Source organism: Mobula hypostoma, chromosome 23, assembly GCF_963921235.1.
Source record: "Mobula hypostoma chromosome 23, sMobHyp1.1, whole genome shotgun sequence".
In the NCBI taxonomy this organism is placed as follows: Eukaryota; Metazoa; Chordata; class Chondrichthyes; order Myliobatiformes; family Myliobatidae; genus Mobula; species Mobula hypostoma.
This window is the reverse complement of record NC_086119.1, coordinates 7,779,534-7,804,294: the sequence shown is the minus strand read 5'-3', so window position 1 is coordinate 7,804,294 and position 24,761 is coordinate 7,779,534. Positions and strand designations below refer to the sequence as shown.

At 42.7% G+C, this 24,761-nt stretch overlaps 1 protein-coding gene across 1 annotated transcript in view; it reads left to right on the top strand.

The window, feature by feature from the left end:
- Positions 1–24,761, top strand: part of LOC134336839 (clathrin heavy chain 1) — an 83,105-nt gene that overhangs the window by 50,137 nt on the left and 8,207 nt on the right. The window contains exons 15-31 of the mRNA XM_063031392.1: positions 93–256; positions 6,059–6,184; positions 6,369–6,511; positions 9,476–9,710; positions 11,694–11,816; positions 12,487–12,632; positions 14,109–14,292; positions 14,377–14,569; positions 15,670–15,827; positions 16,909–17,073; positions 18,061–18,168; positions 18,500–18,667; positions 18,749–18,898; positions 19,771–19,902; positions 21,769–21,879; positions 22,699–22,869; positions 24,296–24,517. Of these exons, the coding sequence (XP_062887462.1) occupies positions 93–256; positions 6,059–6,184; positions 6,369–6,511; positions 9,476–9,710; positions 11,694–11,816; positions 12,487–12,632; positions 14,109–14,292; positions 14,377–14,569; positions 15,670–15,827; positions 16,909–17,073; positions 18,061–18,168; positions 18,500–18,667; positions 18,749–18,898; positions 19,771–19,902; positions 21,769–21,879; positions 22,699–22,869; positions 24,296–24,517 (2,699 nt within the window). The remainder of the gene's footprint in view (positions 1–92; positions 257–6,058; positions 6,185–6,368; positions 6,512–9,475; positions 9,711–11,693; positions 11,817–12,486; positions 12,633–14,108; positions 14,293–14,376; positions 14,570–15,669; positions 15,828–16,908; positions 17,074–18,060; positions 18,169–18,499; positions 18,668–18,748; positions 18,899–19,770; positions 19,903–21,768; positions 21,880–22,698; positions 22,870–24,295; positions 24,518–24,761) is intronic.

The following is a 24,761-nucleotide window of genomic DNA, read 5'->3' as shown; positions in this document are numbered from 1 at the left end:
TTTGAAGTGCATGAGGATTTTGTCCATGGATATCAAGTAAAGGTGGCTGCTTCCTTCGTGAACGGCATACTATAACAAGCTTTTCTTTTAAGGTCTGTTCTACTTTTTGGGCTCCATTGTAAACTTCAGTCAAGATCCAGAAGTCCACTTCAAATATATCCAGGCTGCCTGCAAAACCGGTCAGATCAAGGAGGTGGAGCGAATCTGTCGTGAAAGCAATTGCTATGACCCAGAACGTGTGAAGAACTTCCTCAAGGTAAATTATTTCCATTTGTCAAGCTCCTCCATAAACTCTGTAGGTCAGTTCTAATAGCTGGTATTACTGTTGCTTAGCAGATTGCTTTGCAATCCTTATTTCCAAACAAATTTCTTTATCGATTGCCCCATGCCCCGAAGTTCCTGTTTGTGCCTGGGATTCAACTTTGCTGACTAACCCATAGAAATGTTTAATAAATAGGATTTCCTATATTTGTCCCAGTTGATGCCTGTTGGCACAAAATACACATGTTTGAGTTGGCTTGATTGTAGAACATGGCACAGTACAGGCCCTTCAGCCTGTAAAGTTGTGCCATCCTTTTAACCTACTCCAAGATCAATCTTATGCTTTTATTCTACTACCCTCCATTTCTCTTTCATCCATGTACCCATCGAAGAGTCTCTTAAATCTGTTATGAAGCTGTTTGGTTGCCAAAAATGGTTCAATATCTGCACTTGCTGTTTTCCTGATGTAGGCCCCTGCAATTTTTTGTGTAGTAAACTGTTCACTTCTCTTAAGCTGAACTTCAGGCTACTCATTCATAAAGTATCTAGGCTGAATCTCAAGACCAAGCATTGGTAATCAAAGTCACACAGCATGAAATGGGTTATCTGTCCCAGCTTATCTAGGCTGACCAGTGAGCACCATTCTATACTAATCCAAGCCCAACCCTTGAGCAATGCTGAATACTCATTGCGACTCTTGAATGCTCTCAGCAAACCAGCTTCATCCATTCTCTCAAGAAAATCTTGTCATTCAAGCAGGTACTTGCCATTCTTTGGGTGAAGATCTCCCTTGTATCTCCTTCTGCCCTTGCTCTAAGCCAATGCTATCTAGATTTATCTACTTTTTTTTTGTTTTTTTGGGTACAGGGTAGAAAACTTTTCCAATCTGTACTCCTTTTTATATACCTCAATTACTCTCCTCTTAACTGCTCCAGGGAGAACAAGCATAGCTTTTGCAGTCTCTCCACATGACTGCTCCATCCCAGGCAATACTTTGGTGAACCTCCTTTGCACCTCTCCAGTGCTTTTACCTCTTGTCTTTACTGTGACGAACACAACTTCAGCTGGGCTCTGGCTGAGCTTTTATGTTACATAATCTGTCTGCATTCAGTGTCCTGACCACTGAGGGGCCCCCTAAGACACAGGAATACATAGAAGAATGTCTTAAGCATAGAATATTGGCCATGATACTGAATGCAGATGTAGACGATTGTGCTCCAACTTCATAATAATTACATACCCAATCGTTATGAAATTGGGACAAAATCTGTATTCCGTGTCCTGACCAGGGAGGGCCAACATTGTCTTCCTAGCCATTTTACCTCCCAGGATCTAAGGACTTTGTACTCCAAGATCCCTCCATTCCTCATTCACCAAGCCCTTATTTCAAAAGATGTCCTAGCCTCATTAGTGCTCCTAAAATGCATCACCTCATTTCTGGATTAAACTCCATTTGCCACTTCAGTCCACTTTGACAATGATAATAGATTTTCTCTCTAAAACTTAAAACCATCTTCTACTCAATCAGTAATCCTTGCAAATCTTGCCTCCAAGACATGTATATTTCAAACAGTAACAGTTCCAGCACAGGTCCTAGTTGGGTATTAAAAGTATTGGATATCCATTTCTGAAAACGACCCTCTTCCTCACCTACTGTCTCCAATCAGCGATCCAGTTTGCCCACTTGCCCTGAGCTGAAGCAATGGGCCCTAACCTGTCTGAACTAATTTTAAAGGCTTTATAGCTACCCTGCCCTTACCAATGCACTACTGGCTCAGAAGGCTTGCACTAAATTTGGATGGTTTTCAAAATGAGGTGTTGAATTTGTGGCTGAGATTGGTCATTTGTACCTTAATTTGTTCTGCGTTGATCTACTTGTTTTACAGATCCCATTCACTCCCACCCCCTACCACCACAAACGTCAAACCTGTTGACTAAAAACCTTTAATTCATTGCTATGAAGGCAGCCATTAAGTGCTTAAAGCTTCCTGCTGCAATAGAACTGACAAAGCTGTAGAAGCTTATTCTTCTAATACTAATGTTTGAGAATGTTAAGCTTGGTCTGCTATCAATTTCTGAATATGGTGACCAGCTGTTGACGGAGCCTATTGTCTTTTGTGCTGTTCCTTGTATTTGGAATGAGCAGGACATGTATCAGGTAAACTACATGCAGGTTGCCTCTTTTTCTCCTTCCCTTTTGTTAAAACAGACATGATCCTTCTGTATTGGTGCAGGATAGTGCTCTTGGATATGGAGATGGAATTAAAATCAGCTATATACTGGGATTCACAAGTTTCTTTTTCCACATGTCTGCCCAATTGCATTGCATTTAAAACTGTTTTGCATGCAGTCTTGCATGATGGGGCATTCGGACTGAGCTGAATAACTTTGTCTTGGTGAAGCATTTAGTTCATATTTAGACCTCCAAATTAAAATACAGTAAAGCTAAATGGTCTTGACTGTTACCACGCACTCTCCCAAACCTGAGAAATTGTCCAGGCTGCATCTTCAGTCAAGCAAGCAGTGTTGAATTGCACACATGAAATCCATCTTTATCTGATACTTTCCAATGAAAACTAAGACTTGATATGGCATAGGGGTATGGCAGGTTCACTGGACTAATCCACTTAGCTGGATTACTGATAATGCACATCCAAGTTCACCATCTCATCAGGGGAATTCAGTATATTGAATGAGTATCTAGGATTGGTTAGAGAAAGCATCAGAAAAGCACGTTATCTGAAGAGGACTTGCCATCCTGTCTTGTCTAGTTTATAACTTAGAATGATTGACTTCTAACTCTGAGCAACTTACTGAAGGATAATTGGGGAATGGACAATAAATGCTAATTTTGGCAACAGTTTAAAAAAGTTAAGCCAGCTAAATGACCCCAACCTCACCGGGTTTCTTAAAATGGGTAAGAGATGACCTTGATCTTAATCCACATTAAAAGTTAGTGTCCAACTTTGGGCAGACCTGATTGCAAGGGAGATCGTGGGGTAGAGGGTAATGTTGGATTTCAGCTGCGTCTGTCACCAGTTTGTCCAGAGATAAATGATTTGCAATTCATTTGATGCTGATTGACAAATTTGTAAGTTAACGTTTTGAGCAGAAGTGGACATTCAGTATCAGAAGGCAGAGTTAAATATTTGGAACCCCTCAGTTTAAATGGAAAATGGAAATCGGAATCTGGTGTCAGGTTAGTTGACTTCACAGCTACCGAACTGGCATTGGGCACCTTGAGCAACTTGAGGCCAACTCACTGGTAACTGGTCCATGAAAGCAAGGGAAATAGCAGTTGGTAATATTGACAACTGCATTGTGTCCAACATGAGCCCTGACTAGTAGAGTTTTATGGTTTGGTAGAGGTTTTAACACAGTAATACTTTAGGCTGATGGGCTTGGTGGCATGCTGCTAGATTATCCAGATTATTTGTTTTTTCCAATTAATACCTCACTCTTGCATGGTATAATCTTTCACTGATTTAGTGAGTTTAAAGAGCATAGAAGTAGGGCCCCAGTGAGCCAGATGCTGAACCTCTTAATCATCAAGTTTTATCAGTTGAATTGTATGTTTATAGTTATTTCACTTCCTTGTCTTAAATAGGAGTGGTTTTGGTGTTCCCATAAAATGTCCTTGGTACAAAGTCTTGAGGTGTTGCTGAATGAAAAATGAATTGTCACGTGTGGCAAAGTACAGCAGGAAGCTTATCAAGCATGCTGTTCGTACAGATTAGTATACAGTGCATTGTTAGAGTAAGGTAAAACAATAACAATGCAGAATGAAGTGTAAAAGCTACTGAGTCCAGTGCAGGTAAACGATAAACTCAAGATCATAACGAGGTAGATTTTGAGTTTGCATCCATCTTGTTGTGCAAGAGGTCCATTCATGAATCTGAGAACAGTGGGATTGAGTTGTCCTTTAGCCTGGTGGTACATGTTTTCAGGCTTTTGAATCTTTTTGCCCAGTGGGAGAAGAGAGGATACCTAGGGTGGGTGGGATCTTTGATTATATTGGCTGCTTTACTGAGGTCATGAAGTGTAGACAGCACACGGGAATCAGCCTCTTCTCTATGGACTGAGTTGCATCCTCAACTGTGCAGTTCCTTGTAGTCACTTGAAGGGCGTTTGCCATATCAAGCCATAATGCATCCAAACAGAGTGCTTTCTATGGTGCATTTGTTAAAAATTGGTAAGAGGTGATGGGAACATTGAATTTCTTCAGCCTCTAATGGCAGAAATGTTGCTGATAAGAACTAAACCAGAGATGTTTCTTGCAGGATTGTTTAAGTACACATGACAGAAATGGGCCATTTGAGAACGGGGCACAGCACTTGGAGTTAGTATACTGCAGATTGGCTGAAGTGCATTTTCCAAATCAGATTTAAAATTCCATCCATTTGTTAACATCTGCTTTCCAGTCCCAGAGTGCTAATCCTGCAGTAATTGCAAACTTGAAGATCATTGCAATAGCTTTGGGTTTGTTATCTTAATGCATCTAATCTGGCTTGTCGCTGAAAAGGTATTATGCTAAGGTTGAAAATGAGAAAAATTTGGGCAGGCCTTGCTAGCATTGAAGGCTACAGATCTGGTGCAGGAGCCACTAACTGTTGCAAGCAGAATCTCTAATGTTCCTTGCTCTGCTAAGCAGTGTGTGCCATGTCCTTGTGTTAAAATGGATTAGATTTGGTGATTAGAACAAAGATGCATTTAAGATGAGCTAGACTTAATGGCTTGTTTTTAGAACCCTGTTCGTAGATAGCTGCTCATTCCTTAGAGGAACACGTGTACAAGATGCCTTTATTTGATTGTAAGAATTGCCAAAACAGTTTTCAAACATCTTTTGAGTTTTTGTCGCCCACAGCTAGTGCGACATACTGAGTAAGCTTAATGTTTTGGAATCTGTTTGAATTAACTGAGACTTTGACTAGAATTTGAGGTAAAATGTTAACCAGTAAGTAGATTGTATAAAGGTAAAATAATCTTTGTAAACATGAAATTCTGCAGATGCTACAAATCTTGAGCAACACACTCAATGCTGGAGGAACTTGGCAAGTCAGGCAGCATCTATGGGAGGCTGATCAAGGGTCTTGGCCCAAAATGTTGACTGTTTATTCCCGTCCATAGATGCTGCCTGATCTGCTGAGTTCCTCCAGTATTTTGTGTGTTGCTCTTCATTGTAAACCCTATTTATCTTTTGTTCTTCAGGTCAATCTCCTTAACACTAAAGTTCCTTTCCTGAGCATGTCTTGGACATGATCCCTTTTGCTGCCTCTTTAAATGTTTTTGGCATAACTTGAGTGATCCATTACAGGACGTACATTAGAATATTTATAATTTGGGCTGGCTGGTGGCGCAACGACATCGGTGCCGGACCCGGGAACGGAGGTTCTAGGGTTCGAAACCAGTCAGGTCTGCTCCCGAGTGCACTTTCCATCCGTGCCAGGTTGAGTGTCAAGATCGCAACTCGACCTTGTAAAATAAAGGGAAAAATACTGCAAAAATGTCTGTGTGAAGGAGTGATGCGCCACACAGTCTCTCTCTCACCCTGCGCCTTGTAAAAGCCATGAAAAAGACATCATCATGGACGGACGCAGACACACACGCACAGACTCACATGCACACGCCAAAAGAAAAAAATTATAATTTGACAAGGTGCTTTTACTACTGGAGGAAAGCAGCATCCTATCTGCACATCAAGGTTATGTATCTGAAAATTCCACACTTGGTTCCGTCAAGAACAACAGATGGTTTGTGCTTTTGAACTTCAAAACTACTTGTTATATTTTGTTTCCAGGAAGCCAAATTGACGGACCAGCTGCCACTGATAATAGTGTGTGATCGTTTTGATTTTGTGCACGACCTGGTGTTATATCTGTACCGCAACAACCTGCAGAAATACATTGAGATCTATGTTCAGAAGGTGAGAACTCTGAGGGACAATGCTTTTGTCTAGTGGTTTGTGGGTTTTTGGGAATGGTTTCTGGGGTGGAAAGCTAAATTTGCCATTTTTGTTGCTGTTTGTATGCAAAGAGTCCATTTTGCCCACATACATCTCTATTCTACTGCAACTAAAATGTGTCAAAAACTCAATTATATTTGCACAGGTGAATCCAAGTCGTTTGCCAGTCGTGGTTGGAGGGCTGCTTGATGTGGATTGTTCTGAAGATGTCATCAAAAATCTGATACTCGTCGTTCGTGGACAGTTTTCCACGGATGAGCTGGTTGCTGAAGTAGAGAAACGAAACAGGTATCAAAACTATTCTGTGACTCTTCAGGCTAAGCTTAATCTTGCCAAAGTGATTGATTCTTTGCAGATGCGCTTCATGGGTTTGTAGTTGGAATAATCCATACTGATTTCAGATTTCCTCAGCTGAGGCATGGAAGGATTTTTCAGGACCAAGCACTGCTCCAGACACCCAGTTCCTCTCTGCCATTGACTTGATCTGGTCTGTTTTCATACTCTGTATAGGCATATACGCTTGTCCATTTAGAGTCTGGATAAACAAGACCGCTAACCAAAAGGTGTAGTGTATGCCCTCCTCTCATTACCACCATCAAGGAGGTGCAGTAGCCTAAAGGCACCCACTCAACGTTTTAGGAACAGCTTCTTCCCCTGCTTCATCAGATTTCTGAACAGTTCAGGAACACTACCTCATTATTTTGTTGTTTTTATTCTGACTTGTAGTTTTAAAAAGATTATTGCATTGTGCTGCTGCCACTAAACAAATTTATTGATGTATGTCAATAACAAGTCTGATCTGGTACATCCGTAAAATTTAAAGCAGGTGGGCTTCACTGGTTATAAAGTGCTTTGTACACAACCCTGTGGTTGTAACATTGTTCTGTTTTGGAGCTTGGTATCTGCTATACCCCTTTAAAACATGAAAAATTCCGGGGTGGGGGGGGGAGGGTTCCTGAATACTTTTTATCGTTTTATGACATTGAATCACAGTGGATTTGGTGGTTTTTTTTGACACTCATCAACAGAACAGACTCTTCTGTGTCAAAGTGAAAACAGATCTCTACAAAGTGATCCAAATTAAAATATAAAGCACTAATAATTGATTGCATAAGTATTCACCCCCTTTAATATGACACACCAAATCATCACTGGTGCAGCCAGTTGGCTTTAAAAGTCACATAATTAGTTAAATGGAGATCTGTTTTTGGAGACCTGTGTGCAGTCATAAGAATGTAAGAAATAGGAGCAGGAGTAGGCCACCCAGCCCATTGAGCCTGCCCCGCCATTCAATAAGATCATTGCTGATCTGTCCGTAAACTCAGCTCCACCTACCTGCCTTTTCCCCATAACCCTTAATTCCCCTACTATGTAAAAACCTATCCAACTGTTTCTTAAATATACTTGGTGAAGAAGCCTCAAGATGTTTCAATTGATTGTAGTAAAAATAAATCTGTCCTACTGCTGGTAAGTCAGTATCCTGGCAAAAACTACACGATAAAGACAAAGAACACTCCAAGCAACTTCGCAAAAAGGCTATTGTAAAGCACAAGTCAGGAGGTGGATACAAGAAAATCTCCAAGTCACTGAATATCCCTTCGAGTACATTTGAGTTAATCGTCAAGAAATGGAAAGAATATGGCGCAGCTGTAAATCTGCCCAGATCAGGCAGCCCTCAAAAACTGAGTGACTGTGGAAGAAGGAGGCTTGTGAGGGAGATCACCAAGAGACCTATGACAACTCACTGCAAGCTTCAGTGGCTGAGATGGGAGAGACTGCGCAGACAAGAACTGTTGCCCTGGTGCTTCACCATTCACAGCTTTATGGGAGACTGACAAAGAGAAAGTCACTGCAGGAAAAAACTTGCATGAAATCTTGGTTAGAGTTTGCCAGAAGGCATGCGAATGACTCTGAAGTCAGCTGGAAGATTCTATGGTCTTATGAAACCAAAATTGAGCTTCTTGGCCATCAGCCTAAACATTGTGTTTGGCAGAAGCCAAACACCGCACATCACCAAAAACACAACCATTCCTTCCAATGAAGCATGGTGATGGCTGCATCATGCTGTGGAGATGCTTCACTGCAGCAGGCCCATGAAGGTAAAGGGTCAAATGAGTGCAGCAAAATAGAGAAATCCTGGAGGAAGACCTGATGCAGTCTGCAAGAGAACTGCAACTTAGAAGATTTGCTTTCCAGCAAGACAGTGACCCCAAACATAAAGACAAAGCTACATAGAAATGGTGTAAAACAAAGTTAATGTCCTGGAGTCGGCAAGTCAGAGTCCAGACCTCAATCCAAGTTAGAATTTATGGCGACTTGAAAAAGGCTGTTCACTCATGATCCCCTTGCGATCTCACAGTTTTGTAAAGAATAACGGGGGGGGGGGGGGGGGGGGATGGAATTGCAATGTCCAGAAGTGCAAAGCTGCTAGAGACCTATCCACACAGACTCAAGGTTGTAATTGCTGCCAAAGGCGCATCTACTAAACACAGACTTGAAGGTGGTGAGTAATTATGCAATCATTTTGTGTTTAATAGTAATAAATTTAGACCAATTTGTAGAAATTTATTATCGCTTTGACACAAGTCTTTTCTGCTGATCGGTGTCAAAAAAAAAGCGCCAAATTAAATCCACTGATTCAATGTTGTAAGCAATAAAAAATGAAAATTTCCAAGGGGTGTGAATACTTTTTATAGGTATTGTATACCTGTTTCTGTTCCCCCAAACTTTTTTGTCGAATCTTTGTAAGACTGGGATGAATTACAGAACAGAAATGCACGTGCTCTTCAACTCTCAATCGTGCTTATCTGTTACCCAACTCTAAGATTAATCTAACTCTTCTCTCCCACATAGTCCTCCATTTCGCTTTCATTCATGTGCCTGTCTGAGTCTAAAATATCCTTAATGTAACTGCCTCTGCTACCACCCTTGTCAGCATGGTCCGCTCCCCTAGCACTGTTTCTATTTTTAAAAAATCTATCTTTGACAATTTTCTCTCACCCCCCCCCCCTCATACTTCCCTCCAGTTACCTTAAAATGATGCCCCCCTTGTACCGGCCATTTCCACCCTGCTGGCTGTCCACTCTCTATTACTCTATCTTGTACAGCTCCACCAGCTCACCTTCCACCCTCTTTCATTCCAAATTGATTTGGTATTTGTTCTCTCAGACTGCCTGGTGTTGCCTGATGATGCTTATTAGCCAACTTGGAAAAGCGTGTGCTTCCTGTTGTAAGTTTGTACGTTGTTTGCAGGTTGAAGTTGCTGCTCCCCTGGCTGGAATCTCGAATCCACGAAGGTTGTGAGGAGCCGGCCACCCACAATGCACTGGCAAAGATTTACATCGACAGCAACAACAATCCCGAGCGCTTCCTGCGGGAGAACCCGTATTACGATAGCAGAGTGGTGGGCAAGTACTGTGAAAAGAGGGACCCTCACCTGGCCTGTGTGGCCTATGAACGAGGCCAGTGTGACATGGAGCTCATCAATGTGAGTTGGGGGGGGTGCGGTTGCCTGTTACAGACCAATAGAATCAGTGCTACAGTACCGAGCTGTGCTAAACTGTATTCTGCCTCGTCTCATTGACCCAAAACTGTATCGTGGCCCCCTCCCATCCATGTACTTTTCAAACCTCTCAAATGCTGAATTGAGCCTGCATCCGCTACTTAAACTAGCAGCTCATTCCACACTTGCACCACCCTCCTGAGTGAAGAAATTTCCCCTCGGGTTCCCCTCAAGTATTTCACCTTTCATCGTTGTCCAATGACCTGTAGTTCGAATCTCACCTAAAAGCCTGCTTGCATTTACCCTACTCGACTCGACCACGTCAACTCAGGCCTAGGGGGCTGGTGTCAGGCATTTACCCTAACTATACTCATAATTTTCTATACCTCTATCAAATCTCCCCTCATTCTCCTACACTCCAGGGAATAAAATTCTAACCTATTAAGTGTTTCACTGTATATTGTGTCCTTGAGTTCTGACAACACCTTTGTAAATTTTGTAGTTTACAAAAATGTAAAAAAAAATAGTTTGCCCTTCATTTATTATTTCATAGCGAGGCTGTCAGTGAAATGCCAGGTAGAAGCATTTTGAAGTAATGTTCATGGATGCTTACAAGCTAATTGAGTAACCTAGAAGCTTCATAGTGTTAAATAATGTAATAATTAGCATTAGAATGCATTGGGAACTCGGCTTAAGTTGGCATGTGCCTTGAAACTTCAACCTGCCTTGAAGAATATAACTTTTCAAGCTTGCTACTTAACTCACTGAATTCATCCTGAACACTGACACCTTACCTTGACACAACCTTTACCGGAGAAAACAGTAACTTATTTTTAAGTTTTTAAAAGGTTGCTGCAGGAAGTCAGGCAACATCTGTGGATTGAAATACAGTTGACGTTTTGGAGTGTGACTCCATCTGGATTGAAAGGAGAGGTTGCAAGTATAGAGTTATGGGGCAAAGGTGGCAAGCAGTAGGTGGGATCTCAGCGGGTCAGGCAGCAACCATGGAAATGAACAAATTGTTGACGTTTTGTGCCGAGGCCCTTCTTCAGGACTAACGATTGTTGGATTTGCAGACGGAATTGGGTTGGGGAGAGAAGGGTCATGATGGTGACAGAAACTGGGCGGTGATGAGTGGAGATGAGGACTGCAGATTATGAAATTTCATAAGGAAGGTGAAGAATGGAGCAAAGGGAGGGAAAGCGGGCCGATAGGAACAGAGGGGAAGAGTATCACTAAGATTTGAGCATAAGTTTGATAATTCAGTCTTGATTTTGGAGTCAGAGTAATACAACAGAGAAACAAACCCTTTGGCCCAGCTCACCCATGCCAACCATCACTTAGTCATAGTCATACTTTATTAATCCCGGGGGAAATTGGTTTTCGTTACAGTTGCACCATAAATAATTAAATAGTAATAAAACCATAAATAATTAAATAGTAATATGTAAATTATGCCAGGAAATAAGTCCAGGACCAGCCTATTGGCTCAGGGTGTCTGACCCTCCAAGGGAGGAGTTGTAAAGTTTGATGGCCACGGGCAGGAATGACTTCCTATGACGCTTTGTGTTGCATCTCGGTGGAATGAGCCTCTGGCTGAATGTACTCCTGTGCCCACCCAGTACATTATGTAGTGGATGGGAGATATTGGCCATGATGGCATGCAACTTGGACAGCATCCTCTTTTCAGACACCACCGTCAGAGAGTCCAGTTCCATCCCCACAACATCACTGGCCTGGTCTTATTTGCTGCATTTGGCCCATATCCCTCTCGGCCTTTCCTATCCATGTAATCATACAGATTACCTTTAAATGTTAATATACCTACCGCAACCACTCTAGCAGTTAGCTGCATATGTACAACACCCTCTGTGGAAAAATTTGCACCTTGAGTTCCTGTCAAATCGCTTTAAACTGTTTAAAACTATTGAAGGATATTCATGAGCTATTTTTCTCCTCCTTTTGTAGGTGTGCAATGAGAACTCTCTGTTCAAAAGTTTGTCGCGTTACTTGGTTCGTCGGAAAGATCCTGAGCTCTGGGCAAACGTCCTGCAAGAAACCAATCCTTACAGGAGGCCACTTATTGACCAAGTAAGAATCAAAAATAACTTCATACCTGGACTCTGAAGAGTATACGGGGTACATGCAGCCGCAGATATTTTACAAAATCATCTTTTAAATCCGATTTGGAGGGGCAAGCCCATTGGTACCTTGAAATTGCATCCTCTTCAATGGAATTAAGCTGTCTAGAGTATTTGCACTATATCCAGGAAATTCAGTGTGAATCTTTCGGCAGCATTTACCATTTTAAATTGTAGGCGGAGGGGTAAGATGTGCATACGATTGTGGTCCATTAAGGACTGAGCTCCTAATGTACTGGCGAATCAATTATGATGTTAGCCTGCCAGTTTGAGGGCATCAAATGGAAAAACTGATGTCTGCTTGAGACCGAATAAGATGGCCTGTCTTGGGGTTTTGAGGACTGAGGAACGGGGTTTGTTTTGCTCTGGTGGCTTTGTCACTTGGTATGTTTTTGTTCTGCCAGGCGTGTTGGGCATGTTGTGTTGGCACTGACACTTGTGGGCTTCCCCCAGCACATTCTTCAGTGTGTTTGATTGTTAATGCAAGCGATGCATTTCACTATTTCAATGCACGTCTGATAAATCTGAAAACTGGAAGCGTGCTGTTTCTTTTTGGAAATTTGAGTCTGATTTGAAGCTCATGATACTGTTTCCACCTCCTCCTCCTCCCCCCCGCGCAGGTGGTACAGACGGCTCTGTCAGAAACTCAGGACCCCGAGGAGGTCTCTGTTACTGTGAAAGCTTTTATGACTGCTGACCTTCCAAATGAATTAATTGAATTGTTGGAGAAAATTGTCCTGGATAATTCAGTCTTCAGTGAACACAGGTAAATCAGTATTTCAACTAGACAAATAACTAAGTTTGCAGTCCAGATCAATTTGTACTCTGCTATTGGCAGGTATGTCTGTAGGAGGCTGAATTTTATTAAAATAGCAACTTTCCCATGTCTCCTGTGTCTCAGTCCATACTTGAGCCTGAAGCTTTTTGTTCTGGCCTTTTGGTTGCTGGGCTATGGAGACCCAAGAAGGACAAATCACCTAATGTGTTAATTGTTCAGGGTGCGTCTTTGTATACATATAAAAATAGACTATACTTTGAAGGCCTTTCTAACTTCATATTTGAATCTTAAATTACAATAAATCTAATTTGAATTCTTGTACTCAAAAACATGGATGAGAGTTGTGTAATTGGCCCCAGTGTCAATGATGTTAGGGGAATGAAAAGTGGTTCTTTTTCCATTTAGAGATATAGCACAGTAATGGGTCCAACTAGCCCATCTTACCTAATTACACCCATGTGACCAATTGACCCATACATTTTTTGGAATGTGGGAAGGTGGCATGGTAGCACAATGGTTAGCACGTTTGCTTTACAGAGCCAGAGATCACCAATTGAGGCTCGTTTTCTTTTCTTGGTGCTATCTTGTAGGGAGCTTGTATGTTCTCCCTGTGAAGACATTAGTTTTCTTTGGGTTCTTTTCCCCCCTCATTCCAAAGACATACAGTTAGGGTTTGAGCTAGTAAGTTTGGGCATGCTGTGTTAGTGCTGATAGCGTGACAACACTTCCCCACCACAATCCTTGGACTGTGGTTGTTGATGCAAAGCAATGTGTTTCAATGTACATGTGACCAATAAAGCTAATCTTTCATCTTGAAACTAGAACAAACCCATGAGGTCATGGAGAACGTACAAACTTCCTACAAACAGTGGCAGGAATTGAACCTTGGTGGCTGGTGCTGTAACAGTGTTATGCTAACGGCTACGCTACCTTGCCTCTTCTGCAAGGACAGGTTGTCACCAATACTTATTGTACGCTCTGCCATTTGGATAAAAGCAAGATGGTTTCAGTGCCATGCCAGGCAGCATATCCATTAGCCCATTGCTCTATAGTGCCAACGGTTGCTGATCTGGGTTCAATTCCTGCTGTTGTCTAAGGAGGTTGTATAGTATGTTCACCCCACGACTGTTTACTGCTTTCCTCCCACATTCCCACATTCCAGAGACATATGGGTAGAGTTAGTGAGTTGTGGGCATGCTATATTGCTGCTGGAAGTGGGTTGCCCCAGCACAATCCTTGGACTTTATTGGTCATTAATGGGGGGGGGTGGCAGTGGGGGGCATTTCACTCTGTTTCAATGTACATGTGATGAATAAAGCTAATATTCAGCTAAAATACAAACCTGCATTTTGAGGGTTGGTTATGAATTCTTGCAGCATGAGAAACAATAGTTGCCCTAAAAGCTTATCTTGACAATATTAGCAGAGTTCAATTCTAAGGTTAGTCCTTCTTCTCTGAAACCAGGAATCTGCAGAACTTGTTGATCCTTACTGCCATCAAAGCTGACCGTACCCGTGTGATGGAGTATATCAATCGTCTGGATAACTATGATGCTCCTGACATAGCCAACATTGCCATCAGCAATGAGCTCTTTGAAGAGGCATTTGCCATTTTCAGGAAGTTTGATGTCAACACATCAGCAGTGCAGGTAGGGTGGTGAAGCTTGAGCAAACTCTGCAATTTGAAGCTTTGTCCGTTAAGGGGAGATCACAGCCTTTTAAACATTCCGTAGGTGCTGATCGAACACATTGGCAATCTTGATCGTGCGTATGAATTTGCTGAACGGTGTAATGAGCCTGCAGTGTGGAGCCAACTGGCTAAAGCCCAGCTGCAGAAAGAAATGGTTAAAGAGGCCATTGACTCCTACATCAAGGCAGATGATCCTTCGTCGTACATGGAGGTTGTAGAAGCAGCCAACAAAAGTGGTATGTTCTTAAAATGATTAATACTTTTCATTGAGCTCCATTATGTTTAATTGTAATGCTTGGTTATTTGAAGGGTAGCGACACACTCTAGTAGAATAATCTCCCAGTTCCAGTAGCCTGGGTTCAGTCCTGACCTGGCACTGTTTGTGCGATTTTTATCATATTCTGCAACTGTATGGGTTTCTCCTGAGTTCTCGGGTTTCCTCCTGCATCCCAGATGTATGGGTGGGTATGCTGATTTTCCCTGAGTTAATCTGATCAGCCATTCTAGTTGGCCACCCTTCCCCTCTATCTACTACCTCCCATCTGCACTACATTGTAGGCACTTTAAGCCACCCTTTATAATGCTGTTTACATTAGGTGCATGCTGGTTATTTATAAACTTTATTCCATATCCGCACTTTAATCTCACTGCTTGAACACCCAGTTGGGACAGTCTTTCATTGATTCCATTATGGTTATTATATTACGGATTTGTTGAGTATGCCGGCAAGAAAATGAATCTCACGGTTGTATATAGTGACATATAAGTACTTTGATAATAAATTTACTTTGAACTTGACCTTTAAATGTCTTTGTTGCACGTCACACCAACCCACCACAGCAAATTCCTAATACATATAAATGTATATGGTGAATAAAGTTCCAAACACGAGGAATTCTGCAGACGCTGGAAACTCAAGCAACACACACCAAAGCTGCTGGTGAACGCAGCAGGCCAGGCAGCATCTCTAGGAAGAGGTACAGTCGACGTTTCGGGCCGAGACCCCCCGACCCCTCCAGCTTTCAAATCCCTTACTCACTCTTCCTTCAGTTAGTCCTGACGAAGGGTCTCGGCCCGAAACATCGACTGCACCTCTTCCTGGAGATGCTGCCTGGCCTACTGCGTTCACCAGCAACTTTGGTGTGTGTTGGTGAATAAAGTTGATCCTTGGTGTAGATGGGAAGTGGAATTGATGAGGATGTGCGAATTAGTTGATGGAACAATGGGACTACTGAGTTGTAGAATAGTTACGGAGTGTTTCGTCCATTCGGTTCTATGGGCAAAAGATAGTGCGCACACCAGTTTCATCTGCTTACTGCCTTATTCTGCTCACCAGGGAACTGGGAGGACCTTGTTAAATATCTGCAGATGGCCAGGAAGAAGGCTCGCGAGTCTTATGTGGAGACGGAGCTTATCTTTGCATTGGCAAAGACCAACCGGTTAGCAGAGCTGGAGGAGTTTATCAACGGACCTAACAATGCTCATATCCAGCAAGTAAGTTTTCATGCAGTAATATGTGCAAAGCAAGGTTAAGCTATTGTATATTCAGTTAAGAGGATCTGAGAATATTAACACTGACCAGGGCTTCCGCTTTCTTCAATTTAAACCAACAACTGCAGTAACTGGCAAGAATCTACTAATGATTTAAGCTTTACCAGTATTGAATAGCTACTAGTTTTAACAGTTTAAGGCATCCCGTTTTTCTCCTATTTCAGAGTTGTATAATCTGAATAAATTCCAGTGAAAATGAGCTGGAATAGATTACCACTATTCCATTCAATAAGATTGTGGCTGATGGAATATTGACTCTTCTCCCCACACCCTTGATGACTCGTACTTCAATTTGCAGTTAATCTGTGCCTTGCACAAGTAGGGAATTCCAAAGTCATGGACCCTAGGAAGAAATTCCTTTTGTTCTTCATGGGGCAGCCCGCGTTTTGAAACAATACCCTCTAGTACTAGGTATTTCTTGAGGAAATGATCCTCATCCTTCACTTTATCCTTCTCCAGGAACCCTTGGCGGTTAGGCTCGACCTCAGCATAATTCCCTTCATTCCAGAAATCCGTACAGTGAATCCTATGTAAGTTTAGACTAGAATGCAAATTCCTACCTGTGCAATATGCTTCACAGATACTACTTGACCTGCTGAGTTCCTCCAGCAGATTGTTACTTAGTGCTGGCAACCTCTGACTTGTGTGGGGGTTTATTCCATTTTCCATGAGTGAACTTTATTCCGTGTATCAAATCTTTAGGTAGTGATTTATGAATTTCTTTTACCTGAATCAGCTGTATACTTCAGGTGTGATATTACCAGTACACAGTTACATCAAAACTGCCCCATTTTCACATTCCCTATCAATTTTTTAAGCACCAATATTTCATTAGTTTTCTTAACTTTTGTACTTTATTTTCCCCCAATCCATTTGGAATTTGAATATCAGACGGGAGGTTCTGGTAGCATTTTTTTCCAGAGTACAAACTGAAAGTTCAGGGATGGATTGCTGTGGTATTAAATGCTAATTTAATGACTGTCCTTTGCTTGAACCTTTTCATCTATAAGCCACTTACTTGCAGGTTGGTGATCGCTGCTATGATGAGCAAATGTATGAAGCTGCCAAGTTGCTGTACAACAACGTTTCCAATTTCGGTCGCCTGGCATCGACACTGGTTCACCTAGGGGAATACCAGGCTGCAGTGGATGGTGCTCGCAAAGCAAACAGTACTCGGACTTGGAAGGAGGTACACCTTGTGCACTCTGGTACACTGCCTCTTAATTTGACTTCAAACATCTGGATCCATCAGTGGTGTATAGCTTCACCTTTGTTAATGTCCATCTTGCAGTTAGCATTAAAACTCTAAGCAGCAGTAGTTCCCTGGAAGAATGCTGGTCTTTGTGAAATTGACACTTTACACTGGAGTATATTTTGCGGTGCAGGGTAAATTGAGACTCTCAGAATTATTGATCCTTTCCTATCAATATCCTCGTTTTCTCATGTGCTTGAATGTAGTGTGCTTGATCTTCCTCCTTCGCCAGAGCATTTCTGGACTTCCATCAGATAATAGGAGCAGAATTAGGCCATTTGGACTCAAGTATGCTCCACCATCCATCATGGCTGATTCATTATCCTCGCAACCCCATTCTTCTGCCTTCTGCTTGTAACATTTGGCGCCCTGATTAATCAAGAACCTATCAATCTCCACCTTAAATATACTTTGCCTCAACAGCTGTCTGTGGCAATGACTTACACAGATTCGCTACCCTCTGGTTAAAGAAATTCCTCCCCATCTCTGTTCTAAAGGGACGTCCCTCTATTCTGAGGCTGTGCCCTCTTATCCTTTCTGCACATTGGTCATAAGTTCTCAACCTGACCACCGAGCTTGTTCTTGTTGCTCTGTGGTTAACGTGAATCTATGCCAGTATTACCTCAGTACCATGTGTTAACTTTCAATCTCTAATATGGATTGCTACCCAGTTTTCAGAGTCCAATTCAACTTGGTTGCCTCATCTATTTTCCAAGTTACCATCTCAGTCTAGCGAATCTGATCTCAGTGAGTTTCCCTTTTTGGTGTGTTACCGGTACAATACATGAGGTGCCCTGTATTGTTCAGTGACGTGAGGCAGTGTTTGTGAAAAATCTCAACTTCCATAATAGGCAAGCAGTTAATTTCACAGCAGATTCTGAGCTGGGGCGATTTTTCCATCACTAACTTTGCCTTTGTTTTCAGGTGTGCTTTGCCTGTGTTGAAGGGAAGGAGTTCCGTTTGGCTCAGATGTGTGGTCTCCATATTGTTGTGCATGCTGATGAACTGGAGGAGCTTATCAACTACTACCAGGTAATTTCTGCGCATTGGGAACCGGTCTTGAACCACCTTGGATGTATCTAGTTTTTACTGTTTAAAACTGCAGCTTAAAACTAAAGGGGTCCCATGCAAATACTTAAACAATTTCTCCCAATCATGTTTGAGGACATTTGAAGTCTCGTCTTAATCAGAACCTGCTTGGCTTGTAAACTAAATGTAGTCTATATTCTAACTTGATATTATAAAAAAAATGTTTAATTGACAAAATTGGGTTTTTAATATGTATAGTATTTGAGAATAGCTTATTTTGGCAGATTGGCATGATTTTAAACTGTTCTGAATGTTCGTGTGTACCCTTCTGCAGGACCGTGGTTACTTTGAGGAGCTCATCACCATGTTGGAGGCAGCTCTTGGTCTGGAGCGTGCTCACATGGGGATGTTTACTGAACTGGCTATCCTGTACTCCAAATACAAACCACAGAAGATGAGGGAGCACTTGGAACTCTTCTGGTCTAGAGTCAACATTCCCAAGGTAATCTAACTCTGCACTTTTTTTTTTACAAGGGAAGGCTTTATGTGCCTGAACACCTACTAACCGTGTGTACCTGCACAGGTGCTGAGGGCGGCCGAACAGGCTCACCTTTGGGCTGAACTAGTCTTCCTGTATGACAAGTATGAAGAGTATGACAATGCCATTATCACAATGATGAATCACCCAACGGATGCTTGGAAGGAAGGGCAGTTCAAGGACATCATCACAAAGGTAGTCTTGAACAAACTATTTTCTAACCATTCTCTTGTGCATAAGTGGGAGTGCGCATTAAAAAAATACAATTTGCAGGAAAACTCGTGGTATCTCAGTGAAATATCTGGTGGCCAATTGTCCAAAGTAATTTAAGCTTTGTGAAATAAAGCAGCCCCTGAGAGCACTGAAGATTAGTGTAAGCAAACGCATTTAAAAGCACTGACTAACTTGACAGACAAATCATTTTGTGCTGAAAGCAATTTCTTTTTAAAAAGTTATTTTTAAATACCGCTTCAGTCCACTGGGTGGCAGTAAAGAAACTGCTTTCCTTATGTGGATGGAAGTTTTTAGTTTAAATTGGATGCCGCAGTAAAGTAGCATTTAGTGCAACGCTATTGCAGCTCGGTGCTGGAGTACGGAGTTGAATTCCGGTGTTGTGTGTAAGGAGTCTCTGTACTGTTTCCCCTGTGGAATGTGTGGGTCTTCCGTGTTCTCAGGTTCCCTCCCACAGTCCATAGATGTACTGGGTAGGTTAATTTTTCATTGTAAATTGTCCCATGATCAGATTAGGGTTAATCGGGGATTAGCTGGAAGGGCCTACTCCACACTGTATCGCTAAATAAATGAGTCTTGACTCGCGTCTGGGGTGGGGGCTGAGCTGGATTTGTAGCAAGTGCAGTAGCCCTTTGCCCTCAGTGATTAACTACCATTTTGTAATGAGGATATGAGAGCAAAACGAACTGGTAGTACATTCAGAAAGGTCAAGTGTATAAACATTTGGGAATTTTTGTTGCAAATGGTCAGAAATGGCTGGAGCTTTTGCTATATTTAATAAATGTTCTGTCTTTTTGCAGCATTTTATAATCTGTATTTTGACTTTACATTTACAGGTGGCTAATGTGGAGCTGTATTACAAAGCAATCCAGTTCTACTTGGAATTTAAGCCTCTTTTACTGAATGATCTGCTTATGGTTCTGTCTCCACGTTTGGACCACACGCGTGCAGTGAACTTCTTCAATAAGGTATTTCCTTTAAGAGTTAATGTACGAGGAGTATTTTGATGGCTCTAGGCCTGTACTTGCTAGAATTTAGAAGAATGGTGGGAGAGGATCCTCATTGAAACCTGCCAGATATTGAATGGCCCTGATAGTGAACATGGAGCTATTTCCTGTGTTGGGGGAGTTAGGACCAGAGGCTGTGGCCTCGGTATACAAGGGTGTCCCTTGGAACAGAGATGAGGAGACGTGCACATGATGCTGGAGAAACTCGGCAGGTCAGGCAGCAACTGTGGAGGGAAATAAACAGTGGACATTTCAGACCCCAAGATCCTTCATCAGGACTGGAAAGGAAGAAGGAAGAAACCAGAATAAGGAGATGGAAAGAGGGGAAGGAGTAAAAGCTGGAAGCTGATGGGTGAAGCCAAGTGGTTGGCGGGGGAGGAAATGAAGGAGCTGGGAGGTGGTAGGTGGAAAAGGTAAAGGCTGGAGGAGAAGGAATCTGATAAGAGAAGAGAGTGAGCCATGGGAGAAAGAGAAAGAGGGGGCAAATGACTAGAAGATGGGGAAATCTGTGTTTTTTTTTTGCCATCAGGTTGGAGACTACCCAGGTGGAATATGAGGTGTTGCTTCTCCAACCTGAGTGGCCTCATCATGGCAGTAGAGGAGGCCGTGGGGATTGGAAATGAAATGGTTGGCCACTGGGAAATGCTGCTTTTTGCAGACTGGGGGACTACATTGGTGAGCGTCTTTGCTCCAAGCCTCACCAATGTTGAGGTCACATTGGGAGCGCTGGATACAGTAGACAACCCCACCAGGTTGGCAGGTGAGGTTTTGCCTCACCTGAATGGAGGGGAATGAGCAGGTGTGGCATTTCTGCTTGCAGGGGTAAGTGCCAGGAGTGAGATTAATGGGGAGGCACAGATGGACAAGGGAATAAAGGCAGGAGCAACCCCTGTAGAAAGTGGGGTGTGGGTGGGGGAAGTAAAGATGTGTTTGAAAGTGGCATCCCATTGAAGCTGGAGAATGATGTGCTGGATGGGGAGGTGCCTGGGTTGGTAGGAGAGGTCAAAAGGAACTCTATCCCTTTTAAGGTAGTGGGAAGATGGGTGAGATGAAGAGGAATTTCATTAGCCTGAGGGTGGTGAATCTGGAATTCATTGCCATTGGTGCCTGTGGAGGTCAAGTGATTGGGTATATTATGATGGAGGTTGATAGATTGGTTAGTAAGGGTATCGAAGCTGACGGGTTTGGGGGGTGGGGGGGAGGGAAGACAGAAGAGTAATGCCGAAAGGGATAACAGATCAGCTGTGATGGAATGGCAGAGTAGTTTCTGGGCTGAATGGCTTAATTCTGACCATGATGTCTTAATTCTGACCATGATGTCTTAATTCTGACCATGATGTCTTAATTCTGACCATAATGTCTTGTGCTCTTTAACATCTGTTGCAGACCACTGATAATTAGTAGATTCCAAGCTGTGTTCAGTGATAGAGCAAAACGGCTTTGAGACAGCCCCCTTGGCCCACCTAGTCCATGCTGGCACAGTGCCCACCCAGGGGTGGCAGTAGAGGTAGATACAGTAGGAATATTTAAGAAACTCTTGGGCACATGGATGATAAAAAAAAAATTGGAGGGCTATGTGGGAAGGAAGGATTAGATTGATTTTAAGAGTAGGTTAAAAATGTGATCTTGTAAAAGGTTGGCACAATACCATGGGCTGAAAAGCCCATACCATCCTGTAATGTTGTGTTCTATCTAGCAGTGTAATCTGATACTCAGCTCTCACCTTGTCAAATTCGTCTTCATTGAGGTGGGTTAGATGGTAAGGGGTTAACCTTTTATACAACTTGCAAAACCAAAAGGCTACTGCACACATTTTTGTCCCTTCAGGTTAAGCAGCTGAATCTTGTTAAACCCTACCTGCGCTCTGTACAAAGCAACAACAACAAGTCTGTGAATGAATCACTAAATAATCTCTTCATTCAAGAGGAAGACTACCAGGTGAGCTAAACTGAGGAAACTATCTTGGATTGTGTAATTTTATTTAGCACGGTATCAAGTGAATAAAGCCAAGTAGATTAATCTTGTAATTTGGACAAAATTGATGGGAAAGATTTTCAAATTAACATGTCCAATAGCCTATCCTGGTCTAGTCATCTTGATGCCACAGCCTAGAAAGCTCACCGACATCTCTACTTCAGGAGGCTAAAGAAATTCGGCATGTCCTGTGAACCCTATCAATTTTTATTGATGCACCATAGAAAGTTTTTCATCTGTATGCAGAAGGGAAAAAGCTCTGCACGTGACTGTTAAATCTGCATTTGTGGACAGGGCTCAGCACCTGGGATCCAGCCTCCTCCGTGGACTCTGTCTATAATTCTCACTTCCTAAGTAAAGTGGCCAATATAATCAAAGACCCCACCACCTTGGACATTCCTTCACCCCCCACACCCAAATCAGCAGAAAACACATACCTCCAGGCTCATGGGCAGCTGTTATCTGACCCTTTTACAATGAAAATTGACTCTTGAACTCGTCTACCTGTTATGATTTGCACAGTGTTTCTCTGCATTGCCCTTTTGGTAACATTTGATTTACCTTTTACCTCAGCACTGTAATGACTTGTCCTGTATAAACAGTATACAAGACAAGCTTTTCACTATCTGGGTACATGTTGCAATAATAAACCAACACCAACTGGGTGCCAATTGACCACTCCTGAAGTGTACTCGATGTCAGTGAGACTGTCCTGTGTGTAAAATGGTAACAGTTCTTTAGATTTTTGCTGGTTGTCTGAGCTTAGTGTTTCTATTTGCTCAGGCCCTTCGCACGTCCATAGATGCGTATGACAACTTTGATAATATCGCCCTGGCTCAGCGGCTAGAGAAGCACGAGTTGATTGAGTTCCGTCGAATTGGTGCTTACCTCTTTAAAGGCAACAACCGTTGGAAGCAGAGCGTGGAGCTGTGCAAGAAAGACCGCCTGTACAAAGTAAGAGCTTCTGCCTGTGGGTTTAGTTTGTGAGTCCACGGTAAACTAATGACAGTTCCACACTTCCCAAGGATTGAGCTTGCAGTAAGATTCAAGGCATTAACCAGCCCCACAAGAATCAGCATGTTGGAAATATCAGTCGTGGATGGCTGGTGGTTTGTACTGTAAAGAACAATGTGGACCATAGCTCTAATAGAACGTGGAACTTGTGCTTTTTATTAGTTAGTTCTAAAACTACCGTAGTCATCTCGGAACTGAATGTGCCACTAGGCTGATCTCTGGGAGCCCTGTTTGTTTTCTAGCCTGGCTGTCAACGTGAAACTCTTCAATTGACATCAAAAATTGTGTAACTTTACTGTGAGTGGTGTAGTGGAATACAATTTCTGTCTAGGTAATGTGCTAAAGGAAAGGATTGGAGTATAAACGTGGGATTCTACAGGTGCTGGAAATCTTGAACAATACACAATGCTAGAGGAAATCAGTAAGTCAGGCAGCATCTATACTTGCTGTCCTTTACACCACTGACGTTTTGAGCAGCAATGAAGGTCCTCCATCTGTCTACCCTTGGCCATTTTCTCTGTTGTGCCCCAGGCGTGGTTCAGGGTCCTCATTTCTGCCTCTACAGTATGGCACCAAGTTGTCTTTGGCAGCATCTGTGGAGGGGGATAAACTGTCGATGTTTTGGACCAAAATCCTCCCAGACTGGAAAGGAAGCGGAAGTCAGAATGAGATGAGGGGAAAAGGAGTACAGGTTGACGGGTGACAAGTGAGATGGATGAGGTAGGAAGCTGGGAGGTGATGGAAGTTGTACAAATCGATGTTCATGTGATCAGGTTGGAGGCTACCCAGACAGAATGAGGTGTTGCTCCTCTAGATAAGAGTATGTTCAGCTATGGTATTTGCAAATGCCTGGGCTTGATGTGTGAGCACAAATTATTCAGTCTGATGTCCTGTTTCAGCTGGGTTTTATACTCATTGTATAAATGACCAGTACCTTCTACGAAGATTTCATCTTTGATTGAGGATGGGTGAGGCTCAAGCATAGGTTGAAGTTGAAGGGTGACCTATTTAAGGGGAACTGGAGGGAGATCATCTTCCCCCAGGATGGTGTGAGTGTGGAAGTGGTGGATGCAGGTTCAATTGCAACATTTGAGAAGTTTTGATTGGTAAATGGACAGGAGGGGTACGGAAGGCTGTAATCTGGGTCAGGGTTGATGGGACTAGGCAGAATAACAGTTCGGCAAAGACTAAATGGGCTGAAAGGCCTGTTTCTGTTCTGTAGTACTGACCCTTATCTCTAGCTGTTGAAGCATTTTAGTCTTGGATGCACACAGTCTAGTAGATGTCCATCGCCTGTTGTGGGTTTGGCTAGTGTATATGCCACATAGCTTGCATCAAATTCTGGACATGTGCTGTTTTGTTTCAGGATGCTATGCAGTATGCATCTGAGTCCAAGGACACTGAGCTGGCCGAGGAGCTACTACAATGGTTCCTGGAGGATGGGAAGAAAGAATGCTTCGCTTCCTGCTTGTTCACTTGCTATGACCTGCTGAGGCCTGATGTCGTGCTTGAGCTGTCCTGGAGGCATAACATCATGGACTTCTCCATGCCGTATTTTATCCAGGTGATGAGGGAGTATCTCACAAAGGTAGGTGTTCGACAAACCGAGCATAAAGACTCGTGTGTCATCACCCAGCTGCAGTTGGGTTTGACCTTACCTAGAGGTTGTCAATAGCTTCCAGTTGAAGTGTCAATGTGTAGCCTGATTAAACTGGTAAGCATCGAGACTGATTTATTTATCACATACCCATAGAAACATACTGTGAAATGCATCATTTTGAGTAAACAACCAACAGACCTGAGGGTGTGCTGGGGCAGCCCACAAGTGTTGC